Source organism: Leucopleurus acutus, assembly GCF_964270905.1.
Source record: "Leucopleurus acutus genome assembly, chromosome: 3".
NCBI classification, from domain to species: Eukaryota; Metazoa; Chordata; class Mammalia; order Artiodactyla; family Delphinidae; genus Leucopleurus; species Leucopleurus acutus.
In genome coordinates, this window is record NC_139145.1 from 2,179,487 (window position 1) to 2,200,524 (window position 21,038).

At 57.0% G+C, this 21,038-nt stretch overlaps 1 protein-coding gene across 1 annotated transcript in view; it reads left to right on the forward strand.

The window, feature by feature from the left end:
- Positions 1-2,213: 2,213 nt before the first annotated feature.
- The window catches only part of PIP5K1C (phosphatidylinositol-4-phosphate 5-kinase type 1 gamma), a gene marked incomplete at its 3' end in the record, with an annotated part of 57,593 nt that continues 38,768 nt past the window's right edge, over positions 2,214-21,038 (forward strand). Inside the window, exon 1 of the mRNA XM_082836494.1 lies at positions 2,214-2,347. Coding sequence (XP_082692620.1) covers positions 2,254-2,347 — 94 coding nt within the window. The 5' untranslated portion in view covers positions 2,214-2,253. The remainder of the gene's footprint in view (positions 2,348-21,038) is intronic.

Below are 21,038 nucleotides of genomic sequence, written 5' to 3' on the forward strand. Positions count from 1 at the left end.
ACCAGGCAACCAGCCCCAGCTGGGCAGCCTCAGTTTTCCATCCTGCAAAATGGGAATATCGAGCAGGCACTTGGGGGAATGAAGCAAGAGGAGCAAAAGCCGCTGCCCCACGGCATCCCGGCCCCTCCTCTCCATTCCCAGTTGTCTGAGCCAGTGGTTCTCAAACTCTATCAGGCATCCGAATTGCCTCGGGAGGCTCATTGAAAGACAGACTGTGGGTCCCCGCCCCCAGAGTTTCTGATGCAGGAGGGCTGGGCTGGGGCCCGAGAACCTGCATTTCTAACAAGCTCCTGGTTGATGCTGATGGGGGCAAGTCCAGGCACCTCGCTTTGAGGATCACTGATGTAGATCTCCTCTGGAGACAGATTCAAAATGAATCAGGAGTTCTATCCATGGCGCGTGTCCAGAGAACTTCTGGAGCCTTTTTAAAAACTGGTGGCAAAATACACATAACATAAAATTTACCGTCTTAACCGTATTTAAGTGCACAGCTCAGTGGCATTAAGCACATTCTCATTGTCGTGCATCTATCCTCTCCACCCATCTCCAGAACTTTCTCATCTTCCCAAACTGAAGCTCCGTCCCCAGGAAACACTGACTCCCCAGCCCCTCCCCCACCCCGTGGTCCCCACCATCTACTTCCTGTCTCTATGGATTTGAGTCCTCTAGGGACCTCATGTGAGTGGGATCAGACTGTACTTGTCCTTCTGTGTCTGGATTCTCTCACCGAGCATCACGTCCTCCAGGTTCACGTACGTTGCAGCGTGTGTCAGAATTCCCTTCTTTTTAAGGCGAGATCATATCCCATTGTATGAATGGACCACATTGTGTTTATCCATCATCTGTTGATTCCCTGGAGCTGTTTGACTCCTCCTCTCTGGGTAGGCTCAATTCTAACAGGACACAGTTAACCTAGGGGATCCCTCCACCTCATCCTGGGTCCTGTTCTCTGTGTCTTCCTTTTTCTTGATTTGTCTCCTTGTTTTGATGGAGAACATTTCAGGACCATCTTTCTAAGCCCTGGGTCGGACCGAGGCCTGCTCCATCTTGCTGATTCCCCCTTATCCCATCACCAAGCACCCCTAAGCCCAACCTTGTCGGCCTCCCGCTGACCTCACCAGCACCCTGACAATTAAGAGGGATCACGTGTCTGGAGTCGGACAGGCCTGGGTGAAAACAGCCCAGCTTCACCCACACCAGCAGAGTGTCTGGACTCCCCCACCTGCCTCCCAGCAGAAATCATTAATAATGAATAAAACTACTAATAGCAACATTTATTACTCCCCAAACCATGACCTCAGAATGAATGACTGCCTAACCATATCGTTGGTGAGTTCACCATTAGACTTAAATAATATTATTATTCTTAATACAATAAGTAAAGGGATGCTTCACAACACGGTCCTTTGTGTGATTCCAAATATGTGGCTTCAGCTCTCTGGGCTCCTGTTTTGTCATGTGTAAAATGGGGATGATAATAGTTCTCATCTGGTTGATCAAATTGTCTTCTAGGTGTAATGTTCTGTGTTAGGTATTGGGAATATGGTAGTAGTTAAAAAAAAAGGAAACAAAAAGCAGGTCCCTAACTTATGGAGATATTGCATATAAAGGCTTTAGCACTAAGCTTGGCATTTAAGGATGTTATTGTTTCATATAACTAAATTTTACTACGTTATATACCATAAATAATATTTTTACGTTACATATTAACATTACTTATTATAATACCATATTACTGTTTGTTTAATAGTCACGTTAATGTATCATGACAATATCACATACAATTTGTATATTGTGCATAATGATAAAAATTTGTTTCTTAGTATTACGTAACTATTACTTATATCAAACATAAGCATATGTAATATAAATTTTATTTTTAATATGGTGATAATTTTTAACTGTAATTATTATTTATGCTCGTTATGTATAATAACGCTCTTACGTACTACAGTAATATTGACAGGAATGGCGCTGCCCTTCCACCCCTGGGCACGTGAGGGCGCTCGCGCCGCTCCTGGGGCCCGGGACGCACGCAGGCCCCGCCTCTGAGCCCCGATTGGCGGTGCGCGCAGTGCGCGATGGCGCAGCGCCTGGCCCCGCCCCTGGCCCGCCCCTCACTCCCTGAGCCCGGCCCCTTCCCTCAGCTCTCCAGCCGGTGGCGGTTGTTGTTCAGCGGCGGCTGCGGCCGCATCTCGGGTCGCAGCCTCCGGCCGGCCGGCCACCCGCCCGCCGGCAGGTCCGCGCGCGGCCATGGAGCTGGAGGTGCCGGACGAGGCGGAGAGCGCCGAGGCGGGGGCCGTGACCTCAGACGCGGCCTGGGCGGCAGAGAGCAGTGCGGCAGCAGGTAACGGTTCCGGACCTTCCTCCTTCTCTCCCCGCTCCCCGAATGGACCCGCCCTGCCCCCCCTGCCGGGGCCCAGTGGACCCGTCCGAGCGCCGGAGGGGCGTCGGGACCCGCAGCGGGGAGGCCGGGACGTTCCACTCGGGGGCGCTCGCGGGGGGGACGGAACGCCCCACTCCGGGGCTGGGGGACGCGCCGCGGGGCCCGAGACGCCCCGCCCTGGGGGTCGGGGTGGCGCCGCCCATTCCCGGCGTTCTTGGGGGAGCCGGCTGTCTGGGAGCGGGGGTTGGCGCAGGGCCCCATTCTGGGAGGCTGTGGGTGGAGCAGACCCCGTTGGAGACATGCGGGGAAGATGGGTCCTCACCTCTGGGAGGGGTGCGACCTCTATTTAGGACGCGTGGTGGGTGGGTGCACTGCCTCCTGCTGAGGGCGCTTGGGAACGACGTCCCACCCAGTGTTGTCAGGGGGCTGCTCTGCATGTGGGATAGTGGAGTACCCCCGTTCCGATGGGGGGCCTTGCCTCCAAGGGGTGACGCTGTCCCACATGTTTCCCCCCGCCCCGACCATCTGGACCCACTGCTCGGGGCCGCCCACTTTGCTGGTATCAGCTTCCGGGCCTCACCCGTTTCCCTGCAAGCCGTCACCCTGTGGGCACATCTGACTGGTCGTTAAGGGCAGGGGCTGCTGTGGCGGAAGTGGGGGGTCTCGGAGGCCAGATGGGTCAGCCTCCTGACTACCTCATTTTTGTGGAATTCACCAGACCTGGTTTCTAGTCCACTGGCCATTCCTTCCCTTTCTGGGTCTCAGTTTACCTCCTATAACCGGAGGTAGGTAGGGGGATGACATCTCCAGGCACCTTCAGTGCCAGGGCTTGCCAGCAGGTGGGGGAGGAGAAGGCCCCCTGCAGCCTTTTCCCTGGATGTTGGGGGGCTGCCGTAACTCTGTAGGGGCAGTGCTTTCTTGAGCCCCTCTCCTTGGCATGCCTCCCTGGCCCTCTAGGAGAGCAGGTTTGGGGAAGGAGGCAGCCTCGCCCTGCCCTGTGGGCCCGCGGTCTGCCTTTCCCTGGGGCGGTGTGCAGAGCCCAGCCACTGCCTGGTTCCTTCTTGGTCAAGGTTGCAGGCTCCCAAATAGGAAGTTTCTGGATCCGCAGAGTTCTCTGTTCCAGGCAGCCCTCTCTGGCGAGTCCCCTGTAGACACCCACAGGGGCATCCATCCTCCTTCTGCCCCGGGCCTCCCGAAGCTTCCTTGGCAGGCAGGGAGATGCTGTGCTGCCTGGGAGTTGGGAGAAATGTCTGGAGAAAGAGCCAGAGCGAGCGAGCTCCCCCGGGCTCCAGAGGACTCCCACCGCTTCCTTTCCTGCTGCCATCTGGAGCTGCTTGGTGGGTTACCCTGGTTCAGCTCCAACAATCCGGCCCTCTGGCTCCCGTTCTTTGCTGGCGGCGATGCCCTGCCTGGCCAGCCCCAGACATGGCAGAGGGACCCGGCTGAAGTCCTTTGTCAGCCCCCTGACCTCCGCCAGCAGCCCTCTGCCCTGTGCTGGGCAGAGACACAATAGACTAGGATGCAGTGCCCACAGGAAAGCCACACAGCATATATTTGTCTTATCAGGGGCTAGGTGATCTGATGGGGGCAGATAAAGTCCCAGGCCCCGGCTGTGGTTGGGTCTGAGCACAGGGACCTGGCCCATAAGGGGCCGTCCCCACTCCTGTCCCCAAACCCGCAGAAATCCGGTTCCCACAGCTGATCACTTACTTCACTCACTTTAGGGTTAATAGCTGTCTGTCCTCCGCCGAACCCGTTTCTCTTAAGTTTGGGGAACAACTGTCCATGCCTTTCCTGCTGCTCGAACAGATGCATAAACACACAGATGGGTCTGTTTGCTCACCAGGGGGTTCGTACGATGCCAGAGTCTCGATGCCTCTGCGCTAGTTTGGGGCTGGAAAGTTCTTTGTTGTGGGTGCCATCCTGGGCACTGTGGGGTCCAGCGGCATCCCTGCCCCCACCCACTTGATGCCAGGAGCCCCCTCAGTCCTGACAACGACAGGTGTCCCTGGACATCGCCCAGTGTTCCCTGAAGACACAGTCGCCCGGGGTGAGGGCTGCCTTACTTCACCTTCACCCATCATTCTGTAACTTGCTTGCTTTTTATCCATAATACGGCATTTTTTCCCCACGTTGGTATCAATTCTTTTCTTCAGAGAGAGAGAATATGGTGCTGTGATTGAGAAGGTGGAAACCCCTTATCCTGCCTGGGTTCCACTCAATTTCTCTGTGACCTCACAGGGCCTTGATCTCTCTGAGCCTCAGTGTCCCCATCTGTAAAATGGGGCCACACTGCCAGCTTTACCTGAGTTAGTGCATCAGCAGGTGGAGGGCGCTTGGTGAACTTTAGTGACAGCCCACCCCCTTTAGGCATGAGCTTCCTGCTGAGGGACGATCCAGTGGTTTCTGGAGCCGCCTTTTGCTGTCACAAGCGATGCTGCAGTAAACATCTTTGAACGTGGGCTTGTAGCCGTGGTACTTTCAGTTCTAGTGGTTGGAGTCCCCGCCTTGGAACGGCTGGGTCAGGCGCAACCAGATTGATGCCCGCTGGCTTTCTGGAAAGGTCCGGCAGGAGCCAAGAGAGACTATCTCCTCGCAGCATTGCCAGCTCCGGATGTTATCGGCCTCGGCCGTTTTGGCCAATCTGATGGGAGGTGAAATGTGTCGGTGGTGTTTTAGAATCCGGGTACTTTAAACTCCTGGGCCCCCGAGGCCTGGACCAGGGGAGGCCCGATGGTGTTCTCTGCTGGCTTTGGGGACTCTGTGGAGCGCCTGGTTCTGCGGAGGCTCTCAGGAGAGCTGGGGAGGCCCGATGGTGTTCTCTGCTGGCTTTGGGGACTCTGTGGAGCGCCTGGTTCTGCGGAGGCTCTCAGGAGAGCTGGGGAGGCCCGATGGTGTTCCCTGCTGGCTTTGGGGACTCTGGAGCGCCTGGTTCTGCGGAGGCTCTCAGGAGAGCTGGGCTCTTGGGCACATTCACGGGCCCCTGTCGGTGTCCACGAGCTGCCTGTGGGCTTTGGCCTGAGCTGTGGCCTGGTGTTTCTGAGCAGTTTCCCTCCTGTCCTTCCTGCTTCTGTGATGTCTCAGAATAGTCAGCTGTGTTCCCCTCTGACCCCCGGCCCCTCCCACGTCTAACCTGGTGGCAAATTATGTCGGCTTTGTCTTCAAAGTGGACCGAAAATCCACCCATTTGCCCCCCACTCCATGCCACCACCTGGTTCATCCATGTGAATTCAGCCCCATCATCCATGGCTGGCCTGGCCCCCTGTCTCTTCCTGTGCTCCCTCCCGCTCACTCCAGAAGGCTCCCACTAAAAGCTGACTCAGGCCCTGCCCCTCCTCTGCCCACAGCCCTCCAGGGTCCCACCTCCCTGGGACCTGCGCGCCACAACGAAGAGTAGCCCCTGTTCGCTACAACTAGAGAAAGCCCGCACATAGCAACGAAGACCCAACACAGCCAAAAATAAATAAAATAAATAAATAAATAGAAGATACTATCTAAAAAAAAAAAGAGAGGCTGATAAATGGGACCACATGAAAACAAAAACACTTGCCTGGCATTGATAATCATCTTCAGAGAAGATGGGAAAAGCTACTTAAACTTACTTGTATCACGGATTTAAAAAAAAAACTTCCATAATATATAAAGAGCTCCCACAGATCAATAAGAAAAAGACTGGTAAATAATTTGAAAATGGGAAAGATGCAATCAGTATACAGTTCCCAGAAAATGAATAAGAGTCCTGAGATGTGTAGGATTAAATGCAGGAATGGGGTGAGTGGTGAAAAGGGATCTGCCCAAGTCCTCCCTGCGGCCCACAAGGCCCTGCACGACCTGCCCCGTCCCCTCCCTGCCCTCCCCTCCTCCCTCTCTACCCCTCGCTCACTCTGCTCCAGACACACGGGCCTCCTCGCGGTTCCTCCAGCTCGCCAGGCCTGGTGCTGCCCCACTGTGCCCTCTGCCTGGGATGCTCATCCTCCATATCCCTGTCATTTGCTTCCTTAGTTCTTTCAACTTTTTGCTCTACTGTGTCCTCTCAACGAGGCTTCCCGCGACATTTGAGGGAGGCCTGAAGGAGGTGCAGGAAGCCAGCAGGGCCCAAGCAAAAGGCCTCATGTGCTCGAAAAGCAGCGTCGGGCCAGCATGGCTGGGGGTGGGGCCTCATCACCAGGGGCCTCCTCTGTAGCTGTGGGCGGATTGTAACCGCCGGCAGCAGCGTCCCTCGTCTGCTCATTGGTAGTCAACAATGGCCTTTGGAGGCAGAAGGCTCCCGGTTCTAATCCCGCCCTGGCCACTTTCTAGTGAGGCCATGTCCGGCGCTTGGGCCGGCAGCCTGGTCCTCTCCGTGGAGAGCCCTCAGGAGCCGGACCGCCTTTGCCAGCCAGGGGGTCCTCTGCCTCGGTGTCTCCATCTGTGAAATGGGCGTGATGACTGTGCCTTTCTCGTGGAGCTGGATCAGGTCGATTGGCTTGTAGAGCCCTGGAAGGGTGCTGCCCTGGCTGGCCCCACGTGGGTGCCAGCTCGAGGAACCGCTTCCCCCAGAGCCTGGGTGGGAGGGGCCGCCGTCTGACTCGGCTCACGGGGACGTGCGGTCACCTCTCGCTTTGCCCTTGGGCAGGGCCTGTTGGACATTTTGGAGCACCTGCTGGGGGGGCAGGGGTCCGGCACCTGGGCTCCCTCACCTTCAGATTGGTGGGGGTTAGGATGCGATGGCGAGCTAGTAAACAGGTGAGGCCCGCGGTTGCAGACTGGGGCCCCGGGTCCATCCCGCCCGCCGGTTTTTGTCTGTCACGTCTTCCTGATGCTTCGCCACGCCCTGTCATTCGCCTGTGGTCCACAGGGCTGTCTAGCTACAGCGGCAGAGCTGAGAGTTGAGACAGAGACCCGTGGCCTGCAAAGTCGGAGACACTCACTGGCTGGTCCTCTACAGAGAACGCTTATTGACCTGAGTCAGACCATGCCAGCCCATGGGGAGCTGCCAGAGCAGTGAAATGGGCGCCGTGGCCCCAGGGGGTGACCAGGGCCTGCTGCTGCCAGGTGGTCAGGGGAGCAGGTGACCCAAGCAGCTGCGGTTGAGCATTCAGGCAGAGGGATCAGCAGTGCAAAGGGCCTGAGGCAGGAATGAGCGTGATTTGTTCCTCAGAAGGGAAGGGGTGGGGGGCCTGGCCCTGGTCGGGGTCTGGTCTGAGTCCAGTCGGTGGTGCTGGTGGGTTTAAGCAGGGCAGAGAGTCATGTTTTACAGAGCGAGAGCCCTCTGCCTGCCTGGTGGGGAGGGGCTGCGGGGGTGGGCATCCAGGTGAGTGGGGCTGGGGGCCTGGACGGTGGTCTTGTGGCGGGGAGGGTGGGTAGGGAGGCCTGCACCCTGGAGTTGGTGGGGGGAGGGTGGTTGGTGAGGGCCCAAGGAGGAGCAGGTCTGGGGGTCCAGGCCCTGGCAGGCTTGTGCTGATGGGTGAGGAGCAGGTCTGGGGGGCTGCTCGGGGCCCCCAAGGCTGGTGGATTCCCACGGGATCCTGGGCAGGGTGGCCTGGGGCTTGACCGGGCTCAGCCCTGCGTGGGCTGAGGACAGTGTGCCTGCCTCCACCTCTCAGAATGAGGGCAGGGGTCCCAGGGATTCGGCGGGGCATGGAGAGGTGAGCCCCGCACCCCCGGTGGTGCTCGTTAAGTGACAGCCGTGTGGCCCGGGCATTTACCAGCCTGGTGACCAGGCCCCGGGCCCTCCTGTTCCCGCTGCCCACACTGAGCTGCGTGGCACCACGTGTGACAGGGCAGGTCGGGATCCCGCTGGGGATTTTCTGACTGCTGCCAGCTGGACAGCGGGGACTGCGCACGTGGGGGGATTACTGACCTGGGGATTAGCCTTGGCGCCGCTGTACTAGGTGCCACCAGGCCCCATGGAGGGGTTAGGGGTCCAGCCTGAGGGGCCTCAAGTGCCTGAGCCAGTGGGAAGGCATTTGGAGACCTGGCCTCTGGCTCTGACCAAGGAAAGAGACCCCAGCATCTGCCCCAGTTGCTATTCTCTCTCGATCATGCGCGTGTCATGCACACACATGGGCCGTTATCCTGGGGGCACGGGGTTGCTGTTGAAGGTTTGGGGCTGTGGGGTGCAGGTCAGGTGTTTGTGAGCAGATGCTGCTGAAGACTGCTTGGGCCAGGTGCTGGGGAGGCCCGAATGAGACGGGCACGGTCCTTGTGTGCATGCCGGGGGTGCGGGTGGGGTGTGTGCAAACAGTAAGTGACGAAAGGAGAGAGAGGTGTAACACGGCAGGGGAAGCGAGTGCCGCGGGGAAGAGCAGAGCGGAGAAGGGGAGAGAAAAACGGGTGTGGGGGGAGTGATGGAGGCCAGGTACTCAGGAGGGGCGACGGGCAACATCTGAGCAGAGATATACAGGAAGGAGGGGATGTGCACTGAGGGGGTGTGGGGAGAGGCTCCCAGGCAGAGGGCACAGCACGTGCAAAGGCCCTGGGGCAGGACTGTGCCTGGGTTGTTGCAGGAACAGTAAGGAGGCCCATGTGGATGGAGCAGAGTGAGTGAGGGGGAGAGAGGGAGGAGGGGAGGACAGGGAGGGGACGGGGCAGGTTGGGCAGGACCTTGTGGGCCGCGGGGAGGACTTGGGCTTTTACCCCCAGGAAGGAGGGATCCCTGGAGGGCTGTGGGTAGATTAGGGGCGGGGCCTGACTTAGGTGCTCACGGGCTACTTCTGGCCACTGTGGGGGAAAGACTGTGGGGAGGGAGGGGACCACGGTGGAGGGGACTGTGCTGGTCCAGGTGGTGATGCTGGGACTTGGGCTCGGGTGGAGGCAGGAGGAAGGAGTGATGCAGAGCAGATTTTAGAAGCCGAGTTGACCGAACTTACTGAAGGGGTGAGTGTGGCGGCGGAGGGGAGAGGAGTAGAGGGTGACTCCCAGGTTGGGGTCTGAGCCCCTGGAAGGGCAAGCTGCCTCAGCTGAGATGGGGGACGGTCGGGCGCAGTGTGAATATGAGACATGGAGACGTGGGGGGCAGAGGACCAAGTTTGGAGCCCAGGGGGTGGTTGGGCAGACGGCCATGGGGCGAGGAGGTGGGGACGAGGCAGGGAAAGGGCCTCCTCGTGCAGAGCGATGACCGGGCAGCTGATGTGTCCGTGGGGGACACATCGTAGAGCCCCTGGCAGGACATGGCCTTTACAGCGTGTGATGAGGGGAGGTGACCGAGGGGGCGAGCGCAGGTGGAGAAGAGGCAGGACGTAGGGTCCCAGCAGCCACGGGAAGCTCATTGGTGAAGCAGCATCCAGGCACGCCTTCCTCTCGGGGATCCCATGAGGATTAGATGAGCCAGCGCATGCGAACCGTCCAGGACGGGGCCCAGCTTGTGGGAAATGGAGGCCCTGTCTCTGCAAGCCAGGTCGGACGCGGAGAAAGCACGGGTCCTTACTGGGGTTTCTGCAGGATGGGAGGGACAGGCAGCGTTGGCACCCTGAGCCAGCTTGGGATTGGCTCGTTCGATGGCGGCGGCTGTGGGCTGGCATGGGCCCTGGCTGGGGGCGGTTGAGGCGGTGCCCCTGGGCTTGCGTGTGAGCAGGATGAGGAGTGCTGAGGGTGTGGCCCATAGTGGCTTGGTTGGCACAGCAGAGATGTGCTCACAGGCAGATGGTTTGTGATCTAGGGGTTGGCTGACTCCAGGAGGGACAGTCCCCAGGTCTGCAAGGTCCCCGAGATGTCAGAGCATCATAAGATGCACGTGATGAACCCAAGGTGAACCGTTCCAAGTTTCCTCCAGCAAGGGTGAGAGCTCCGTGCCTCGCCCATTTCTTCCATCTTTGCCAAACTTATGGCACAAAGGGAGGTCTGGGTATTTATCATAACGTGAATCAGAGGGAAACGTGAATCAGAGGGAAATGTGAATCAGAGGGAAATGTCTTCATGTATTTTTTCCTTTTAATGTTTCATCTTTGTTTTATTAAAAATGTATCCCAGCAAAGGGAGCAGAGACTTGCCCGCCCAGGTCACACGGCAGTCCAGTGGCACTGGACTGCCTCACCTTGACAGCATTCTGCACTTTGTCAGAGCTGGAAAATGGAGCATCGGCCACCAGGGAGTCCTTGGTGCCTTTGCCCCCACAAGCATTCATGTCTCCACTCTGTCTTGTCTTGATTCCACACTCACAGACCCCTTTTCACCACTCACCCCACTCCTGCATTTAATCGTACACATCTCAGGACTCTTATTCATTTTCTGGGAACTGTATACTGATTGTATCTTTCCCATTTTCAAATTATTTACCAGTCTTTTTCTTATTGATCTGTGGGAGCTCTTTATATATTATGGAAGATTTTTTTTTTTTAAATCCATGATACAAGTAAGTTTAAGTAGCTTTTCCCCATCTTCTCTTAAGATGATTATCAATGCCAGGCAGGTGTTTTTGTTTTCATGTGGTCCCATTTATCAGCCTCTCTCTCTTTGTTTTTTTAGATAGTATCTTCTATTTATTTTATTTATTTTTGGCTGTGTTGGGTCTTCGTTGCTATGTGTGGGCTTTCTCTAGTTGTAGCAAACGGGGGCTACTCTTCGTTGTGGTGTGCAGGCTTCTCATTGTATTGGCATCTCTTGTTGCAGAGCACGCACTCTAGGCACGTGAGCTTCAGTAGTTGTGGTGCGTGGGCTCAGTAGTTGTGGCTCTCAGGCTCTAGAGCACAGGCTCAGTAGTTATGGCACATGGGCTTAGCTGCTCCGCGGCATGTGGGATCTTCCTGGACCAGGGCTCGAACCTGGGTCCCTTGCTTCGGCAGGTGGATTCTTTTTTTTTTTTTTTTTTTTTTTGCGGTACGCGGGCCTCTCACCGTTGTGGCCTCTCCCAATGCAGAGCACAGGCTCCAGACGCGCAGGCTCAGTGGCCATGGCTCACGGGCCCAGCCGCTCCGTGGCATGTGGGATCTTCCCGGACCAGAGCACGAACCCATGTCCCCTGCATCAGCAGGTGGACTCTCAACCACTGCGCCACCAGGGAAGCCCGGCAGGTGGATTCTTAACCACTGCGCCACCAGGGAAGTCCCTATCAGTCTCTTTTTATGGTTTCCCAGTTTGGTGTCATGATGGAAATGTGTCCTCTGTTCCGAGGTTACAGTTAAATTCTTCTAGTACTTCTATAATTTTACTTATTTTTTCTTTACATTTAAATTCTTGCTTTATTTGGCATTTATCCTGGCATGAGATGTACAAGGGTTTAATTGAGCCAAGTCTTCCCAGGTGGCTCAGGGTCAGCCCACCCCCGCTTCCTGGGTAATCTGCTTTCCTCACGGATTTCAGGTGCCACCTTGATTACAGACCAGATTCTTGCGTGTAGCTGGTCTATTTCTGGGCTTTCTGTTCGGTTCCCCTCGTCTGCCTCTGTCTTCGTGCAAAAGGCATGCCTTCAGCTACAAATAATAACATGCTTACTGGAAAAAAGCAGCAGCCCAGACCTGCAGTCAGTGGAAAGTGAGCATTTATTTGTCTTGACCCTCCGTTTCTACGGAGGTAATGACCATTATTCCGGATGTTTACCTGTCTCCATATATATTATTATTTTTTTAACGTTTTATTTTGAAGCCTGTGGAAAGTTGCAGGGACACTCTGGTGACACCCACACGCCCTCTGCCAAGGGAGGGAGGACACGTGGGGCCAGGCTCCGCCTCTGTCACCCCATCATCACAACTGATGCCCATGCAGCAGCCTCGTGTGATGTACGTTTCTGTTTAAAGACGCCTTGTCTGATACCAGTTGTTGATTCATTCACGGCGGGGATGTAACCCTTGCCTGAACTAAGCTCATCTGACACACGTACTGTCCCCATGAGCACGTCACCGTCCTCCTGCACGTGGGACACCGGCCAGCAAGCACTTCAGCTCTACGCTGGAGGGCCGTTTTAGATGCAGAATCACTCACCAAAAACACAAAAATGCAGAAAACATGGCACTAAAGAGACCACGGAAAGTACACTTGTCTGTGGTCTGAGAGCTGAACCGAGCAGGCAGGGCGTCACCTGGCTCGGGCTCGCTGGGCACGTGTGTGGGGCACCCGAGACCTCGCTGCCCTGCGTGTGCCTGAGAACGAGCGTGGCAGCCCCCCGCGTGTGGGTTACAGATAAATTCCAGCCGGTAGGTGGACTTGCAGACGTGGAATCTGTAAGTAAGGAGGATGGAGGACGGGCTGTACATCCGATAAACAAAGACGCTCTCTGAGCTGAGTGCAGGGGTCACGTGGAGGAAATGGAACATCGGCGCAGCCCGCAGTCAGGATTCACAGTTTTGTGAATTAACCCAAACCTTCCCTTATAGTAACTTTTTTTCCCTCTCCCGGATTCAGTCCAGGATCCACATGGCATTTGGAGACGTGAGGTCGGTGGGGCCCTCCAAGAGCCCGAGACTGGACAAGCCTCCTTCCTGGGCTGACAGTCCCTCTGTGACCCTGACCCAGCCGCCTGAACCCTTCCACCTGCGGAGCCACTGAGAATGTGCCTGGTGACCCCCGGAGCCACCCTCCTTGCCTCGTTCCTCCTCCCCACTGTACAGTCTGTCCTCTGCCTGCTCCTCCAGGAAGCCCACCCGATTTCCATGACTGAGTCCACCCCCCTTAGATCTTCCATGTGGTGATTGTCTGCTGACCTGAGGGCCGTCTCTGCCCAGAGCCTCGGGCTCTGAACTTTGGCGGCAGGCCGGTGCTCAGCCCAGACAGGTGTTAGGCTGTGTCTGTGGCATGAGTGGTGAAGGTTCTGGAACCTTCTTTCTCTTAGGGCCTGTGAGTTCTGGATTAACACCTTGCCCCCCACCCCCACCCCTGGCCCTGTCCTTTGCAAGGTTTCCTGTTTACCACTGTGGAAACACTTGCTCTGTGCAGTGAAGTGGTGGGGGGGGCAGTATGGGCTGCTGGTCAGGGCTTGGCCCCCAGCTGCACCCTCCCCTCCAGCCACAACAGACCCTTTCTTTGCTGTTCCTGGAGAATGTCCTGTCACCACAGGGCCTTTGCATGTGCCCCCCCACCCCCGAATTCAGCTTTCTCGGGATTTTTCTTTTCCCTCCTTTGGAAAGCTGCCGTGTGTTTCTGGCATGAAATACAGGCCTGGCCCCACCCTCATACCCACCTCACGCACCTCTGTTGCCAGCCCCTTGGGAGGCACTCGCTGTGCACACCTGCCCTGGTCACACACCTCCTACTGTTGTGTTTGTAAAATGCAAGCAGACCTCGGAGACACTGCAGGTTTGGTTCCAGACCCCTGAAATAAAGCAAATACCTTAGTAAGGCAAGTCACATGAATTTTTGGTTTCCCAGCAGATATAAAAGTTATCTTTGGGAATTCCCTGGTGGCCCAGTGGTTAGGACTCTGCGCTTCCAGTGCCGGGGGCACAAGTTTGATCCCTGGTTGGGGAACTAAGATCCCACAAGCCGTGTACGGCCAGAAAAAAAAAGTTATCTTTACACTATACTGTAGTATTATTAAGTGTACAGTAGCATTATGTCTAAAAAACAATGCACATACCTTAATTTAAAAATACTTTATTGCTAAAAAAACGCTAACGGTCACCTGAGCCTTCAGAAAGTAGTAATCTTTTTTTTGATAGTAACATAAAATATCACTGACCACAGATCAGCATAACAACTTAATAATAGAGACAGAGTTTGAAATGTTGTGAGATATAACACAGTGTGACTCAGAGACACGAAGGGAGCAAATGCTGTTGGGAAAATGGCGCCGATAGACTTCCACAGACCTTCATTTTGTCAGAAACTCAGTATCTGCTCAGTGCAGTAAAGCGAGGTCGGCCTGCAGACCTCATTCTGCTCTTAGACTTTTTTCTAAACACTTTTTTTTTTTTTTTTTTTTTTTTTGCGTACGCGGGCCTCTCACTGTTGTGGCCTCTCCCGTTGCGGAGCACAGGCTCCGGACGCGCAGGCTCAGCGGCCATGGCTCACGGGCCCAGCCGCTCCGCGGCATGTGGGATCTTCCCGGACCGGGGCTCGAACCCGCGTCCCCTGCATCGGCAGGCGGACTCTCAACCACTGCGCCACCAGGGAAGCCCTTTAAACGCTTTTTTTGAGTAACAGCTTTATTGAGAGATAATTCACATGCCACAAGGTTTTACCTATTTAAAGTGTGCAACTATATTCACAGAGTTATGTGACCATCACCACAATCGATTTTAGAACATTCTCATCACCCCAAAAGGAAGCCCCGTCCTCATGAGCAGTCACCCCCATCCCCCTCCCCAGCCCCTGACAACCACGAATCCACTGCCTGTGTCTGTGGATCTGCCTGTTCTGGACGTTTCCCATCAATGGAATCACACCCTGTGTGTCCTTCTGCGTCTGGCTTCTCTCACTGAGCGTCGTGTTCTCGGGGTCCGTCCACGTTGTAGCGAGTGTCGGGGCTTCACCCCTTTTCATGGCTGAGTGATGCTCCCGTGTGTGGAAGGACACGTGTGTTTATCCGTCGTCCGTCAATGGACATTTGGGGTGTTTGCACCTTTTGGCTGCTGTGACTCGTGCTGCTGAGAACATTCACGTACAACCTTTGTGTGGACACGTGTCCTCATTTCTCTTGGGTGGACACCCCGCTGTGGTGATGCTGCGTCAGATGGAAACTCCATTTAACCTTCTGAGGAGCTGCCGCTCCGCTCCCACGGCGGCCGTGCCCCTTCTCCTCCCGCATCCTCACCAGGGGGTGGGGGGCTCACCGTGGTCTTGGTGTGCATTTCCCTGACGGTTAGTGATGGTGAGCATCTCTTCGTGTGTGTGTTGGACGTTTGTGTGGCCTCTTTGGAGAAACGTCTATTAGGTCCTTTGCTCGTTTTCCAGTTGGGTTAGTTTTCCTTTCATTACTGAATTGTAGGCGTTCTTTCTGTGTTCTAGACACAAGCCCCTCTTCTGGTGGATGATCCACAGTATTCCCTCCCATTCTGTGGGTTGTCTTTTCATCTTTTTAGTGGTGTCAGTTTTTTGTTTTTTGGTTTTTTTTGCAGTACGCGGGCCTCTCACTCTTGTGGCTTCTCCCGTTGAGGAGCACAGGCTCCGGACGCGCAGGCTCAGCGGCCATGGTTCGCAGGCCCAGCCGCTCCGCGGCATATGGGATCTTCCTGGACCGGGCACGAACCCGCGTCCCCTGCATCGGCAGGCGGACTCTCAACCACTGCGCCACCAGGGAAGCCCAGTGGTGTCAGTTTTGACCAGCTTCCGTTTTTTTTTTTCTTTGGCTGCTGCGCCTTGGTTGTTGTAGTGAAGAAATTCCTACCTGACCCAAGGTCGTGAGGATTTACCTGTTTTCTTCTAAGGGTTTTATGGTCTCAGCTCTTGCGTTCGTGTAGGTTTGTGATGCGTTTTGAGTTACTTGTGTTGCTGTGGGCGGGACCCCAGTGTTTCCCCCGTCCAGTTGTCTAGGTGCCCTTGTGGCCTGGCCTCTGGTCACAGCGGGGGCCAAGACAGACCCTGGCCCTGCCTCCAAGGAAGCCCCCAGTCTGGGAAGCGCTGGAGAGGGACCGTAATCACCAGCCACACGTGGGTCCAGTGGTGACAGTGGTGTCAGGGCCTGTCCCCTCCCTGCCCTCACCTCTTGTCACTGACTCTGCTCTGGCATCACAGCCTCTTGCCGACCGCCCCCCACCCCCTGCCCCCCCTCCAGCTCTGCAGGCACGGTCCTGCCCCAGGACCTTTGCACTGGCTCTTCCCACTGCCTGGGAGGCTGTGCTGGCTCTCAGCTGGCTCTTTCCTGTCTCCTTTCCTGGATACAGTCGTTGCTCAGGCCGAAGCCTGCCGTCTGGAATCAAGTCCATCTGTCCCCTCTCTATCCTGGGTGACCTCAGGTGAGTGACCTGGTCTCTCTGAGCCTCAACTTCCACATCTGTCACGTGGAGGTAATCATAATACCTGCCTTACGGGTCCGTTGGGCAGATTAAACAAATTAACAGCCCTGGCCTCATGGTACAGACTCGGTCAGCGTTAACTCTTTGTCCCTGCTGCCCTGGCTGGTCCCTGGAGTGACTGGAGGGTTGGAGCTGGTGGCTCGCACAAAGCAGCCTGTGCCCTGGGGCTCCTGCCCGCTGTGTGCCCTCTGAGCCAAGCCCTGGCACCCTGGCCCCGGACCTCGTCATGACTCCTGGGGCCATCACCAGGGAGAAGGGGGTGGGTGCTAGTGCCCACGATCCTGCCAAGTGCCAGGCACCCTAGGCTGTAGATGTGCAGGAGGATGTGATTGCTGCCCGCACGGGGCTTATGGCTACTAAGGGAGCAGCCACCGGAGGAGCAAAACTATAAAAAAGAAGGTTTAAACCAAGCAGACTTATAAGTGGCGGAGAGTGGGGTTGGGAGCCAGCTGCAGCCGGTGGTCAGGGAGGGTCTCTCTGAGAGGGTGGCGTTTGATCCAGGCCTGAATGGTGAGCTGGGGAAGAGCGTTCAGGCAGAGGAGAAACACGTGCAAAGGCCCTGGGGCAGGACTGTGCCTGGCGTGTGTGAGGAGCAGTGAGGGGGCCACATAGGGGGAACACAGTGAGGGGAGGGGGGGAGGAGGAGGAGGTGCGGGCCGGGAGGGCCCTCCATCTGGACAGCTCTCCCATCTCCATCCACTCTTCTCGTTTGTGCCTCAGGGGCCATGTTGAGACCCAGGTAGCATCGGTTAGTTATTGCCTTGTAACAAATTACCCCAGAACTTCGTGGCTTAAAATAGTAATAAACATTTATCATCTCACACTTTCTGTGGGTCAGGAATCTTAGGGTGGCTTAGCCCCAAACCTCGCGGCTCCATCTCTCACGGCGTTGCAGTGAGGCTGTGGGCTAGGCTGGAGGAGCCGCCCCCAGGATGGGCCCCTGCTGTGGCTGTGGGATCAGGCAGCTTGTTTGGCCTTGGAGCCTCTGTTTTCTCATCTGTAAAATGGGGCACTTGTAGCCCTTGTCTTACTGGGTGGAGCTGGGCGGTCAGCTCCACCATGCCTGGCTCAGAGGGGCCTCGAAGTGCAGGAGCCCCTGTGACACCCCCAGGGCCCAGCTGGCCGTCAGGGGCCTGGCTCCTGGTTTGGCCTATAGGGTCTGGGGGCCCCTGGGAAATGGGGCCCAGAACTGGACTGTGAGAGCAGCACCCCGCAACCAGCAGTACCACCCCGTGAGCAAGCAGGGGGCCTCCGGCCACGGCCCCGCCTCCCTCAGTGCCCTTGGTCTGCTGGAATCCAGTGCGGTGTGTGCCACCCAGCCCGGGCTGCTGGAGAATAAAATACAACTGGGAGGCAAACTGGACCAAGAAACCTCGAGCATCAGTCCTGAGATAGCGCGTGACCCTCTGCCAGGCACCTTCAGGGTGGGGGAAGCACTGTCCCCACCGCGCTCTGGCCACTGTCCTCCGACCTGGCTCCCGTCTGCTGGCCCCTTCCCGAGCACTGACGCTGGCGACCTGGTTTCCCCTGGGGAGCCCCTGTCCAACCCACAGGCAGGGCGCCTCGGCCCTGGGTGAGTGGGACCAGGCCTGGCTGCATCAGAGCCTCACTGCTCTGGGACTTCATGTGGGACAAGAGGATGGAGGGGCTGGTCCACCCCACACCCAGGTGCCTGCCGCGGGGGGCAGCAGCAGAGCTGAGATGGGGAGACTGAGTCCTCGGGGCCCCCAGCCCAGTGAGGCTTGAAGCCCATCACCCAGCCTCCTTGGTCTTGGTAGGTTGCAAGCTTTCTCTGTGAGGGGTTGGGTGGTCTCTGTGGGAGCTGATGCTGCCGTGATTGTGAATGAGTGGGTGGGGCCGTGTGCCAATAAAACTTTATTTATAACAATTGCAGTGGGGGTTGAGTCCCCAGGGCAGTTTGCCAGCCCTTGACTTACATTAACAAATATTCCTCCCCTCACACATCTTTTTTCTCCAAGCAGCGTGAATTGGGTTTCTGTCTTGACTCAAAACACCCAAATACCCCTTCTCTGAGCCTAGTTTCCCCCACTGAATAGGAGAGACGAGTAGGGCATCACTCAGGACAGGCTGGGCCGGAAGCACCACGGGCCGTGGCCGTTCTGGGCCTTCAGCCCTTTGTCTGATGTCCAGCTTGAGGGAACGTGTCTGAGACTCGTGAGGGCTGCATCCCCACTGCTCATCTCTGAGGCTCTTGGTGGTGCTTTTCCTCAGCCTCCTCCATGCAGCCATCCAGGGTTTCTCGCTCAGCCGATACTCACTGAGGTCTACTCCATGCCCAGCTCTGGGCTGGTGCGGGGACACTGAGGGGGCTGGAGAGGGGAAGCCTGCGCCGTGGAGCTCTCAGTGGAGTCAGGAGAGCACCAAAGGTGGGGTCACAGTGTGTCGTGCCGGAGGGAGAGACCCAGGCCTCCAGGAGAGGGTAGAGCCGGGACTGCCGAGGTCCTAGGACGGGCATGGGGAAGGCGAGCTCCACCTGGGTGTGAACCAGATGCGGCTTCCCTCACCCCAGCACCCAAATCCGCAGAGGAGGAGGTGCGGTGATAGTGTGGGCCCGGTGGAAGGCTGCGCACGGCCAGGCATGTCTGTGCCCCAGGGCAGAGCGAAAGTCGGTCATCCAACGTGAGGTGAGCCTGCGCTCCGTGCCAGGCTGGTGCCGGCCCTGGCAGCGACTCTGTCCTTGAGCCCAGTGGAGGCGGGGACAGGTGACCAGATGGCCACAGGGCCCCAGGCCAGGTGCAGGACACAGTTGGCAGCACAGCTCCACCTGGAGGGTCAGGGAAAGCCCCAGAAAGGGTTCGGGAGGAAGCTTCTGGTTGCTGTGCAGACGGGCCGGCCCAGCTTGGCCTGGTGGCCTGAGCACCTCCGAGAGTTGCCCTCGGGGGCTCAGTGAGTCTGCAGGGACCCAGGTGCACACGGGGCCCTGGGGACCCCCTGGAGCTCCACTTAGCTCACACTTTGCACGGGAGACATTAATCCCCACCCACCCCAGCACAGAAAGACTTTCTCCTTGATTTCCTTCTAAAGTTTTTTTATCTTTTGCTTTTAAGTCTTTCCCTGTCCAGGGTTGATTTCTGTGTACGGTGTGAGGCAGGGGTCCCCAGCAACTGGTTGTCTGGGTGTCAGGTGGACGTTCCCCAGCAGACCTGCAGCGCCCTGGCATATACTGTCTGGCGGGAGGCTGCTCTCGGCTCCCCTGATGCCTGCCCTGCCCGGGGCTCAGGCCGCCCAGCTGGCTCCCCGCAACCATCGAGTCTGCTGAGAAGGGGAGGTGGCCGTGGCCCTGGAGGGCAACCACAACTCCCTCCCCACACAGAGGACTCCGGAAAGGAACCCAGGCACGCAGGGATGTTATTCCAAGGGCGAGGGTTGTGTGGCTCCCTGGAGATGTCGGTGTGAAGGGACACGAGGCCAGGAACCAGATGGGAGGGTGTGAAGTGGGCCATGTTCGCTTAGGGGGAGCTCAGACCTCGCATGGCTGCACACCTGGGTCAGCAGGGGAGCGTGTGGTGCCAGCTGTCCAGTGCTGCTTCCACCGTGTCCTGCCTGCGCCCCCATGACCGTCCCCACCAGACTCACCAAGTGAACATGCGTGATGAATGGAAGAAAGTGGGGGAGGGTGACAATGGGAAAACTAATAAGGTGCGTTTGGGGGCGGCTTTCTATGTGCCTCAGACTCCTCTCCACACCCTGGGAGCTCAGCACTGTTCTTACCTGTTTGGCAGGGGGTAAACTGAGGCTCGGGAGGTTGGGACTTGCCCCTGAACTGCCAGGCTAGGAGGGGAGTTCCCTGTGTCACCTCGCGAGCTGGTGCTGTCCTGCCTCTAAGGACAGGGAGCTGGGGGGCGAGGCTGCCAGTCTGACTCTGAGCTCCCTAGGAGCCAGAGTGAGGAGGGAAATGGGACTGGCAACTGCTTCATGGTGAGAAAAGAGGCCTTATTTCCTGGTGCCAGGACCTCGTGTGTCTTGACGGCTTGAGTTGATGAGATACCTTTGCTAAGAGGGGGCCCTGCCCCCATTTGTCTCCCTGCCCCCAGCCCCGCGCTGTTGAGTAAACGGGCCCAGAGCTGTGTGGCAGCACAGCTGGCTCTCCGAAGGCCTGGCCTCCTGAAGCGTGTTTGCACACAGTGCACTTGTGTGGGTGTCTGCATCTCTCCGCCAGCTGCTGGATGGGCAGCCGGGGGTGGGGAAGGGGCTTGCCCTGGAGCCTGGTCGATCTCAGAGGCTGAGAACCCCACCCAGGCCCCTGCATGGCCAGGGGCTTGCTGGCCATGCAGACTTGGTCAAGCTCCGTGGCTCCAACCCCTGGTTTACCTGGAAACGGCACCAGAGCCTTCCTCCCCCTCAGGCCTGTGATGTGACTCTCGGTGCAGCGAATGGTGACGTTGCAGCCTTTGAACTCGCTGGACCTCTGGGCCTCAGCCTCCCTGGCTATGAAGTGGGTCCAACAGTGATTACCTCCCAGGGATGTTGAGAGGGTTGGAGACTCAGCTAGTGGGGCGCCAGCCCAGTACAGGGAGGGCTGCGTGTGTGCCATAGCCTTTTATTACGGGGCACCTCAAACAGAATGCAAGGCAGACAGGATAGTACGAGTAAGTATATTTTTATCATGAAATATTTTAAACACCCAGAGAATAGTATAATGAACCCCCATGTACAGGCTCTGCCCCCCCCGTACCACACATCTTTATATTTGCTCCGGGTCTCTCTCCCCCCACCCCCCCACCCGCCCCGGCACTGCTGATGTCAGGCTGGGTCATTCCCTGGGG